At 35.8% G+C, this 12,657-nt stretch overlaps 1 protein-coding gene across 1 annotated transcript in view; it reads left to right on the top strand.

Annotated features, from left to right (window-relative positions):
- Positions 1–7,482: 7,482 nt before the first annotated feature.
- The window catches only part of LOC135743747 (transmembrane 4 L6 family member 5-like), a 35,620-nt gene continuing 30,445 nt past the window's right edge, over positions 7,483–12,657 (top strand). Inside the window, exon 1 of the mRNA XM_065261565.1 lies at positions 7,483–7,695. Coding sequence (XP_065117637.1) covers positions 7,531–7,695 — 165 coding nt within the window. The 5' untranslated portion in view covers positions 7,483–7,530. The remainder of the gene's footprint in view (positions 7,696–12,657) is intronic.

Raw genomic sequence — 12,657 nt, 5'->3', positions numbered from 1 at the left:
CACACACACACACACACACACACACACACACACATTCTGGTTTCCATGTTTTGTGGGGACATTCCATAGACGTAATGCATTTTATATTGTACAAACTGTATAATATATTCCCTTCCCCTAACCTAAACCCTAACCCCAACCATCACAGAAAACTTTCTGCTACTTCACATTTTCAATAAACATCATTCTGTTTGATTTATAAGCATGTTTCCTCATGGAGACCTTAAAATGTCTCCACGAGGTCACAAATTTACTGGTATTCCTATCTTTGTAAGGACAATTGGTCCCCACAACGTGATAATTTCCAGGTACACACACAAACACACATCCACGGGCTCAAACGCTGTTTTAAACACTCTGTGTGTCTCAATAAGTTCCCTAGCTCATTAATGAGTCTGTGAATCCCAATCAGAAGTAATTATCCCTGTGCCATAATCCCTTCAAAGATCAAAGCTCTTGGATGTAAACTTTCGAGGAACAATAACTTCACATCGTGTGGATGATTAAAATACACTTGCCGAATAAAGCAATAAAAACAATAATTTTCTCTTTATCCTGAGTGTCTGTTCTATCCTCCCAAAGTGCCCTTAAAAGAAAGCATACTAGAGCAAACTATAAGTGTCCGAGATCAGGCTGTTATCAGCGGGGTGAGCGAACACTGACGCCATGAGGGGGTGAAATGTTTTGTTACTCATCTGTTTAAATTATATTAAGCCTTAAAGTTCTGCATAATTAAGGGCGTGGCCAAATGAGTGATGGTTGAACAGCCACTGCTGTCACTAGAATTGAGCTAGTCGGGCGTGGTTTCAGCAACCAGCCACCTCAGCTTCACCCACGTTCTACCTCTTTACCCATTTTAGTATAAATTTTGTGAGTAATGATTTTAATTAATTACCCTGTCAATAGGGTAGTTCTCGCAGATTGAGAGGATACTGGGGTCGTGTGTTCGTCTCTTCTCACCCTGCTGAATAACACAGTCTCACCCCATTTCGTCAATATTTGACGACACTTGACCATTCGTCAATATGTGACGCGGAGGGTATACCTTTCGCGTCATTTTTTGACGAACTGGGGACTTCAATACTATTACGTCCGTTGCATTCTCTTCTCCTATTTTCTTACCAATTTCGCGTCGGTTTAGGGTTAGATTACGCAAAATTAAACCGTGTACGCGAAATTAAACAGTGTACGCGAAATTAAACAGTTGTCACCTGGCGTTGGGGTTAGAAACAGTTGTCACCTGGCGTTGGGGTTAGAGTTAGGTTTGGGTAGGGATGTCATTATGTAAATCTAACCCTAAACCGACGCGAAATTGGTAAGAAAATAGGAGAAGAGAATGCAACGGACGTAATAGTATTGAAGTCCCCAGTTCGTCAAAAAATGACGCAAAAGGTATACCCTCCGCGTCACATATTGACGAATGGTCAAGTGTCGTCAAATTTTGACGAAATGGGGTGAGACTGGGTTGGCTGAAACTGCTATTTCTATTCCTTTTAGCTGTTTTATTGATAGTTTTTCTGATAGCAAAATTTAGCTCTTTTTTTGCTCAGCTTTGCCTGGACATTAAAACATCTAGAATTGGACAAGACATTTCTTATCTAAATTAAAGGGTTAGTTCACCCAAACATTAAAGTTCTGTCATCATTTACTTGCTCTTATGTTGTTACAAGTCTGTATATATTGTTTGATGAACTTGAAGGAAGATATTTTGAGGAATGTTTGTAACCAAACCATTCATGAGCCCCATTCACTTCCACCGTAGGAAAAAAATACTATGGAAGTTATGGGGCTCATGTACGATTTGGTTACAATCATTCCTCAAAATCTCTTTCTTCGTGTTATTCAGAACAAAGAAATTTATACAGGTTTGTAACAACATGAGAGTCAGTAAATGATGACAGAATTTTATGATGACATAATGATGACAGTCCGAACAGAAGGCACATTGCTTCAGGAAGGTAACATAGATTGTCACCATTTTCCCTTCAATTACTATACCAATCTAGGTGTCGACAAATGCAGACTGCTGAGGGGCTGCAGAGTCGTCCCATCTTAAACTATTAGAATCCCCGCTGATCATCTGACATCTGAATAAACATTGATAAAGAAATATTAATAAATTAAAACAAAATAAGGTCAAGTTTGTGAACAAACTATGTAAAAATGTAAACAATATTCATATTGGTTTAAGAAAGCCTTGCATACAAGTTTAAGTTTAAATACTTTAAAAGCTGTAAGTTTGAAGAAACTTTAAATCTGGCTCCTGGTGAGCTAGATTAGATTAGTCCAGCAGATTAAGAGTTTGCCAAAGAAACACGAGTCAGTATTCACGCAGCATCAAATTTAAAACCATAACCCACAACATTTCAAAAATCACGTATAAGGTCATTTCAGTAAGTATGGGACGCAGTTTTAATTGATGGTAGAGCTGCAGTATCATGTTTAATGTGAATTAACATCATCTGAGAAACATTAGAAGGTTTGGCGATTGCGACCGCTTATAAGTAGGGATGGGCGATATGGCCTAAAATCCATATGGCGATATGCAAACATACTTTTGGACTTTTCCTTGATACTTTTTGACTTGAAGTTACTTTTAGTCAATTTGGATAAACATGTATGCCAAGTACATACTACATACAATACACACAGTGTACTGATCTAATGAGTTTTTATACTATAATATAGTGTTTATAATGTGTGAAAAACAGGTAAAACTGTTCCAAAATGAAATAAATGTTATATATTATTTTCATTTAATATACACTAAATATATGTGCTACAAAATATATGTTCTTATAGAAATGAATCTCTTTAAATAAACAATTTATGTATATAAAATAATTCTAAAAAAAAAATTAAATTTGAAGTTATTTAGCATATATTACACTATTTGGGGTCAATTTGACATTAAACATTAAAGGTCAAGTTCTTTCTGATCCCATTTTTTAAAACTTAGTTAGTGTGTAATGTTGCTATAATAGCATAAATAATACCTGTAAAATGTTAAAGCTCAAAGTTCACTGCCAGGCGATATATTTTCTTTAACAGAATTCGCCTTTTAATGCCTACAGCGAACGGCCGGTTTGGACTACAGTCTTCTACTTCTTGCTTTAATGACGTCAGTAGAACGGTTTTCTGACTAAACTCCACCCACAGGAATACATCAATCGCCAGCTAAGCTAACGGCAAGGTAAGCTGCTATCAAATCACAACAAACTAAACAAACTACACAATCAGAACTCCATACGTATTTCTGAAGGAGGGACTTCATGGAACAAGGACAGTGAAAACATGGACAGTGAAAACAGCGATATACAGATAAGTAAATTGTGTGAAAAATACCACGTTTTTTATACGTGAAACATAAACACATGTTATATTGCGCACCGTAAACACAATCAAAGCTTCAAAAACACAGAAAGAACGGGAACTTTAAAAGTGTTGCTGAAATTTGAACATAACAGGAGGGTTAAATGTATTGTAGGGCCGTGTGAAGCGCACAGATCCTGCAGTCCTGTGTGCCTCATTAATTCAGATTAACACATATAAACACATCCATGCTCATTAAGAGACCCAGATCATAACATCGCAATGTGCATCAATCTCTCAATCTTATTCCTGTACAGTACGACCCTGTATTCTTAAGAATGGTTACTTTTCTTAAACATTTTAAAATAACCACTGTTTCATTTGGCCATGCTATAACAGTCCTTTATCTAAAAGAATGCTGGGTAAATTTTCTTGGCAATCTCACAGTGCCAGCTGACAGCAGACCAGCAAGGTCACAGCGACAAACCATCAGCAAAGTAGGCGTTTGGAAAACACTGGCAGGACATCTGCATGCCTTGCAGAAGCAAACATTACATGAATGTGTAATTATGCATTATCGCTGTATTTTAACTGCAGTTGCGCATCAGCCTCTGTTGTGTTTGTGCTTTTAATAATTTACAGCCTTACACAAAAAGAGGGTATAAAACACTGGAACCTCAGGCAAATTAAAATTAATGCATACTTAGACATGGCATCGCTAAGCAATTAAACTCAACCCCACCCCTGTTGAAGTGAAACATTTTGTAGGAATGAGTTCTTTAAATATTTAATATTGAAGCAGGTTCCTGCACTTAACATTTTAGTTCAAAGATGTTTGCTGCTAAATGAATACAATAAACACATCTGTTTAAGTTTTGATGCTAAAACTTGATATTTTAAGTAATATCAAGTTGTGATAACTTGATTTAATTGATTTAAGGACTTTGGGGTTTACAGTGTATGTGAATAAATATAAATTGTGATCAGCATCAGATCAGATAGGTAATTTATAAATTGGTGTCAGATAATAACTTAACCACAGAGGGCAAAGTAATAAATTAAAACTTAATAAATGGAATTATTTTATAGAAGAGCTGAGGAAGGAAAGAACACAAGAACCCTTCACCACTCCATTGGTGTTCCATCGTTGGGGCAGTGGATGGCGCCTTACACCTGGTTAAATACAGTTTTTCATTTTATGGCACCTTTAATATAATGACATTATTTGCATCCCCACCAATGTAAAAATCAAAACTATGCCCTTGATCGTACATCATCTTTTGGTTTTTTTTGTTGTTGTACACACACTCTTATTCTTGCCAATTTCTCAGCTACAGTTCCTCATTTCCCATAATAAACCCTTAAATAGTAAGATAGTAATTTTCCATCACTATATGTCACGTAGCCAACTAAACTTAAGGTCAAGACAGAAAATTTTAGCTAATGCAGCTTATGCTATAAAACTATTAATAAACAGTAATAAATGCTCAATATCATAAAACAGTAAAAATAAAAATAAATAAAAAGTAAATGTAAAATAAGTAGATACTTATTTTTATTTTTAAGATATTATTTTCCATCACACAGGCCATGAGCAAACTTCACACTTCCTATGAACAGCACATTGTATACATCTGTGCCTGTCACCACACCGGCCCTGTGCAAACATCCCACTTCGTATGAACAGCACATTCTATTGTCTCGTCCTTGACCCCAAGGACAATGAGACAAACAGACCCAGTTCCAGTAAATATGAAGATCGGCACACCTCTAATCTACTGGCCGTCCTTCAACGTGATACCCAGCTGATGCCTGACCAACGACCACCGGCAGAACCCGCTTAATCTCCTTATCCGTTTACATGTATATATATATATATATATATCTCCCAGGGTTTTTCCCTCCTAGGACTTTTCCCCTGGCTAAAAGTCAGGAGGTTTTTCTCCTAGAGGGTTTTTCAACCCGGGAAGTAAAGCCCGATTTATAGTCGTCCGTAAGTTTAAGTTAAGGCTATCCGTAGCCTGTGCGTAGCTCTGCGTAGCCTGACGTGCACCTCGCAAAACTTTTTAACAGCGTGTCAGATCTACGCGGACCGCAAGCGCTGTGTTTGGTTCCACCAGAACCCCTCCCGCCAGGTAAAAAAACTGCGTCATAGGTATTCCCTTTGTGACGGTGAAAACAAAGTTGAGGAGTGATTTAACTCAAACTGCATCAAAAGTTGCTGTTTATTTACTTCCATCAATGCTGGTCTTCTCAAAACATACACAACAAGTTGCTGTTTCTTCTTCGTTTGTGGGTTAAATTGCCAAGCTTCTTCTTCATTGACGGTCACGCTGCTACTGTGGTTACACACGTGGATACTGCCTACCAGCGGTCTGCGCGTGTGTTTGCACGTCGCCGTGGATAAATGAAATCCGATGCAGAACCTATGCCGTAGGACCTACGCACAGCTATAAGGAGCCCTTCAGCCATCATTGGCTTAACTTAGCACCCTCTTCTATATGTTATATTATTGATTCTCTCGCTTATAATGTTGATTCATAGCCACAGCAAATTTTGCTGCTTATGCTGTCTGTATTATGTTATGCTATCTGTCGATTTTCTGTGCTTTTCCCTGCTTCTATTAATGTAAAGCTGCTTTGAAACAATTACCATTTGGGTCATTCTACAGAAAAGGTGAAATTCGGGTGATGGAAATCTGCTTAAATGAACTACTTTCAACATACCCAAAACTTCTTTAATAGCATTAATTAACTTGTCAAATCTATGAATCTGCAAAACGGTGAGCTGAATCTATGTTTAACTTTTTAATACAATTTAAAAAATAATCCATGACGTTGTATCTTCAATATCTGACAAAATGAGAATATAATAATAGATAATGAATATGAGATAACTTATAAACGTGAACATTTTTCCATCTTGTTTTGTTTTTATGCTTTTATGTTGGTCAGTTAAAGGAATAGTGCTTAGGAAGTACTCATTAGAGAAGTAAAACCAATGATGGTAACATCAATGACAATAACACCAATGACGGTAACACCAATGACAATTTACAGAAAAAAACATTTTAACAAAATGGCCACCATTAGCCATGTGCTGTGGTGGCACTTCTTCCACTGACCTCTTGCCCAAAGAAAAACTTCAAAGAGCTGATGCATTGTTTCAAAATAAAGGTGCTTTGGGTAGGGTAACACCAATTAAATTAATTTATGGGACAAATATTTATTTGATATTATTCATCTTAATAGTTTATTTTTTACCATTTCAGTGTTGTAGTAAATTAATATAGGGTTAAAGGTAAATGTAAATTATATTTGTTTTATAAAAAACGTGGTTTTAAATAATAAGTACACAGTTCAACTTCCATTTATGATCAATGGGTCAGGGCAATTTTCAGCACCAGACATTTAAAAAGAAGTTTAAAAAAGGGAAAAAAGAAAATTAAATAAATAAACTCTCTCATAATTTTAAGGTCTATAGTCTATATTTATTAAATATATATCATTATGGGATTTTTGGGCCAAATTAAATGATTAACGGGTCTGCAAAAGCAAGGGACAAGCATTTCCACCTTTTTTGTAGAATGACCCAATTGTGAAAAGCGCTATATAAATAAAATCAAATCAAATTGAATTGAATATACATCTGTGCCTGTCACCACACCGGCCCTGTGCAAACATCACACTTCTTATGAACAGCACATTGTATACATCTGTGCCTGTCACCACTGTTCGAAAATGTCATAAAATCTTGTAAAAAGGGTTGTGTAATGTTTATGTAAAATTATAACACTATACTCTAGGCACACTAAAAAAAATATGAAGAGTTTTGTTGCAAAACGAGATCATTTTTCAGAAATCTCATTTTTTGGTTGTGCATTCCAATTAATATAAATTCAACTGCAGTAGGTTTGTTTTGTTTACAACCTTCATAACTTAAAAAAATACAGCTAAGTAGCACCATAAAACAAAATAATAACATAATAACATTATATAATATATTAACATATTTATTATAAATATAATATTCATATTTATATACTTGTTCTTGATTGGTACTGTAAGTTTTTACAGGGTGTGATTAGAGGAAGAATTTCAAGGGCTGGTCTTAGCCAGTGTTTATAAAGACCCCAGCATTCTGAAAGAAAGACGTTTTTGAGGATCTGTGACACAGAATTTTTTTCATCTTCTACAGGAGAAACACACAACTCACAATATGTGTACGGAAAAGTGTTCACTGTGTTTGTACCCATTAGTGCTCATCTCCGTAATCTGTAATATAATACTGTTTTTTCCCTGTTGGGATGTTAAATACGTGCAAAATGGACAAATTACATTGGAGGTAAAACTCATGGGAGGACTGGTTGGAGGAGGTGTACTGGTGAGTTTTTAGAAAAAGAATTATGATAAAAATAGTAAATGTAAAAATCCTATGTGAATATTTGTACACTGTAAAAAATGCAGCTCTAAGTTAAAACTACGGAAGCCGAGAGAGGACATGCACTATTATTATTTTGCTTGCTTGTATTCTTGTGATCACGACTTAATTTCTCGTGATCTTGAAATAACAAAAGTTGTTTTCTCGTGATCATGACTTGATTTTCTCATGATCTCTCATGACATGATAATCCAACTGTCATAATGTAATTTCCTGTTCATAATATTTAGTGTATTTTAAAGTGGACTGCTAATGCATAAGTTGGGGTCTTCGCTGTTACCACACGTGTAGCTAATGTGTAGCCAATAGACTTAATAAATAAATAAAGTTGAACGGTTCATGTTCGTGAATTTAGCGACCATCTCTAAAGCAATACTGTACACATTTCTAGTATTTAACATTTTATTTAAATAAATATAAAAAAATTAAAAAGTGTGCATTATAGCTAAAAACCACATAAACACGTTGGTTTTGTGGCTGTTTGTTGGATTTAAGTCATTCCATTTAAATGCTGTTAAAAGTAAAAACGTGGATTGTTTTGTTGGACGGGCACAGAGCAAATGGATTGCTTTGTCGGATACGGGGCGAGTGAAACCGAAACTGAAACTAAATGCGCACTCTCATACTATGGAGTTTTAACACGTTTTAACAGTTGTACAACGCAGTGCAGTGTGAATATTTTATTGGAAACAATTAACGGATCGTTCTCTTCCAAGCCGATGTAAACATCTAAGAATACTGTATATTAACATTTCTCAGATTTATTGCTTTTGTGGACTACAAATGCAAGATGATGTCATACTGGTATTGCTTGCCAAAGATAATTTACATGGATTGGATTATGACTTGCGCACCATTTTTAAACAAAGGTATGTTGTCCCTTTTAGATTTTTCATGTTCGGTCTATCACCGCACTGTCAGCCATGATAAAGTTTAATGATTCATTGCACCGCCTACCACGGTCCTGCGACGTTAGATCAGAAATGTCTTGTCTGCAAGTGTTATTTTTTTTACAAAATAGAGTAACGCGAGAAACAAACTCATTTAAATTTCAGTAATTGTGATTGCATTACTTGATTTAAAAAAATACTTTGTTACATGCTCGTTACTGCTAAAAGTAGTGGAATTACAGTAACACGTTACTCCCATCACTGTATACAAGTATTTCTATTTACAGAGTAAAACTAAAATAACAGCATCAAGCAAAGCATTCTGGGAAACAAAATCTGTAGCAAAAAAACAGAAAAAGGTTGATGATGATTTTTGGATCACAGAATGCTTTGCATGAGGCTGTTATTGTATGGTTTTATTCTGTAAAGATAAAGACTTGTTAATATTTAATATTTATTAAATTTTTAACAAACTCTTGCCAGTAAATAACATAAATTTAACCAGCTGCAAGTAACACTGTTATTTCTATGGAATTATTTTAGAAGTTAGATTTGTTTTAATTGATTAGGTAAAGTCGACTACTTTTTTAAAAACTGAATCATTGCTGTCCTAAAAATATTAAATAATCTTATTTACTGTTCTTTGGTAGATTGTATTTACAAGTTGTTATTTTTTTAACATAGTTTTATCGACTTAGTTACTCTTAGTGTTATGAATGGCATTATAACACAAAATTCATGACTATAAGTCATTGAATAAACTTGATTCTCCAAAGAAAAGCACACAAAACTGTGTTTTTGACATGCATTGTTGGTACTGTGTAGAGAAATACAATAAAATGTAAGTTAACACTAATTACCTGAATGGTGACTTCACAAAATTATCATTTACAACAAAACAACGAATAATATAAGAGCTTAAACCGTTATGACATTTTATTAAATATTTATGTAGTTAGAGTTCTTATCAGTTCTTATTATTCTGTGAAAAAGCATAAATAATCAAAATATTCAGGCACACAGGATTATGGGTATTCCCTACAACATGTCCTGATAATTTTAAGTTCATTTCATTTGAACGGTTTAGTTTAATGAATTTTATATGTTTAAGTTAAATTAACTCAGATTTTATAAGCAGACTTGAAAGCGCAAAATTACTTTTTTTAATGAAAACGTCAACCCCCTCTTATGAAAACTAGGGCTGGACCAGAATATTCGATTATTAGAATATTCTTTCCGTAGGTCCGTAGGTTGACATTCGATTTTCAGTTTTGAGATTCAAAATATATATATATACACATTATAGCGTTAATGCAGAGCTTTTGCCAAGCAGGAAGTCCGCTTCACGCTCCCGCTCCATAAGGTTGCCAACTTTCTCACTCTGAAATAAGGGACAAAGTATAGCCTGTAGCAGAAGTGAGGATATGGTTTTGTGTATACAGTGTATTTAAGCCATTTGTCAAAATGATAGCTTATCTCCCCTTATTAAATATTATTAATTTCTGTCTAAAACAAGACACTTGACTCCTGCACTATATAGGGTAAAACGTTATCCTCTTGATGTTAATCTTACGTGTGACAAACTTAAACTAACAGATTCTGTGAGCTGATGATTTTTATTTTTTTTTATTTTGAGTTAACATTAAATAATTAAAACACACTTTAAATTACAGTCTGTAAATCACAAGAGCGAAAATTTCTTAGCAAAGTTGGAAATGCCTTGGGGCATTTCAGATTGAGGCGTTTTAGGTAGCTCTCTGGATCAGCGATCTCTTCATAATTGAGAACAAACTTTGTAACTATGCAGATCTTATCCATGCACAAACAGCTAAATAGCCAACTGTATAAAAATGATAACTTGAAATCGTATTATTTTCCCTCTTAAACGTATACTGGTTGTGATTGGATGAAAGGTGTTGGAGATCATTATCAAGTGTCGTGATCAGCACTGCTGCTGTTGTGTAGCTGCTTGTGGCGTTGCAAGAACTGACAGGTGGATGACATCAAAGTACCGCAAGAGCATTTCGAAAGCAGTCTCTTTTGTATGATTTCTCGAATCACTCTAGCGGGATTTTGATGTTATCTGCCACTCGGTTCTTGTGACGCCGCATGAAATCGAACAAGCGTGTTGTATCGGTTAGATCAGCGTAGCAATCAAAACACAGGACAAAAAAATTTGGCTCAAAAGATGGGACGCCCTGGCTAATACAGGACAGTTGGCAACCCTATCTATAGGTGGCGCAGAGAGACCAACATCCATAGCCAACAGCCACCAGTAGAAGATCGCCTCGAGCGTAAAGCGCGCTTCCTGCTTTGGCATTCACGCTAATAGTGTTGTAAATAACGTTCAGTTTCTTGCAAAAACTGATTGATTTGCTTCACAAGACGTCAATATGTCACACTGAGTTATGGGGGATTACTTTTGTATTGGATATATATGCTTTAGCTCTCAAAGTGCGGATCGGTTGACTTGCATGACGGAGCACTGGGGTTCCTGCAAAATATCTTCCTTATTGTTCTACTGATGAAAAAACATATTGTATGGTGTAAGTGTTAGTACATAAACTTGATTTTGAAAGTATGCTACCATTTTATTATAGTTTGTTGAACTTCGTTCATTTATTTTAATTGTTTTATTTTAATGCCCTACCCTTTACATTGTCTGTCATTACTGTGCTGCTTATTTCTGATACGGGAGTGTTTGTTTGTTAGAAAAGTGTTAGGCTACCTTATTAAAAGTATTGCTCTTGTGTTTTGATCCACTAATTCTGTTCTCGCAGGCACGGCGCTTCTGGCTTACGCTGTTCTGTAGTTTATTAAAAGTTAATTTTCAAGCAGACACTTGGAAGTTTATTGTAAAGACTGAATACATTTTTTGTGATAATGAAAACACTAGTTATGAAAGGCTAGAAAATACATTCAGGGGCGCCGTAAGGGGGGGAAAAGTTAGGACGATTCTAAGGGCCCATGAACTTTTGACGGGCCCCAGCCAAGGACTCTGCCGCACACGCAACCCCCTTATTAAGCTGAGCCCTCTTAGCTCCGCCCCGTCTTTACTCTGCGTTTTAGCGCCGTCTTCAATCCACGGTCTCACAGTGCAGAGTGAACTTCAGAAGAGAACAAGGTGTGTGTATTTACTGCTATTTGTTATGATATCTGCATATGTGCACTTCCTTACTATAAATGCAGTTTACACAATGTGATGCTGGAGCAATACAATGCAGTTTTCTTCCCACTGTAATAAGTCTTCGCTCTGTTCACCTCAGTTTAAAAAAAACACAAGGGGATTTACGTTCCCTGTTTTGTGTTATGATTCTAACGCGAAGTCAGCCCTTATAAGCTGTTTAATTAAAGAGCACCAATTATGCTAATAAATTAGCACGTTAGCACGTTATTGTAATATCCCATAGTACATACATGTTATTAAAACTTGAACTAATGCACTGTGAGTCTTACAAATTGCTTACATACCTCACCGATTTCTGCATGTCTGGAAAACGCTCGGATTTAGTTCCTGTCTCCGCCTCCCAAAATGTCTAGTGTATTCGGATTGGTCAGATGACTACTCAACTGTTATTGGTCAACTGGGTTCGGCGTGTTTGAAAGGTTACGCCCCTGACTACGCGTGGGTTTTCCCGTTTCTGACTGAGAGTCACAGGCAACGTAAACAAGCGCTATATTTCTCTATAAACGATGGTGTCTGTACTGCCTTACCACTTCGAGCTCGATCCAGAGAGTTCAGACGGCCGTTACGATATAAACGATCTCCGTCAATGAACGCGATTGGATTTAACTTTTTTAGGTGTCCTTAGCTCTGCCAGAATGCTAAACGAAGACGAAAATGTGTTGCTAAGACATCCAAAAGGTAATTATAACGTACTACATTACTTTGCAAACTATATGGAAACACCAAATGTAGCACATAGAAAGTATTTTTTGAAATGATTATAAAACTATTTCACTTATTAACATTATTTTACTATAGTAAACTTTATTATAAAAGCCTGCTTACATA

The sequence above is a fragment of the Paramisgurnus dabryanus genome, chromosome 2 (genome assembly GCF_030506205.2).
Source record: "Paramisgurnus dabryanus chromosome 2, PD_genome_1.1, whole genome shotgun sequence".
In the NCBI taxonomy this organism is placed as follows: Eukaryota; Metazoa; Chordata; class Actinopteri; order Cypriniformes; family Cobitidae; genus Paramisgurnus; species Paramisgurnus dabryanus.
The sequence above is the reverse complement of the archived record's forward strand: the minus strand, read 5'-3'. Positions and strand labels throughout refer to the sequence as shown.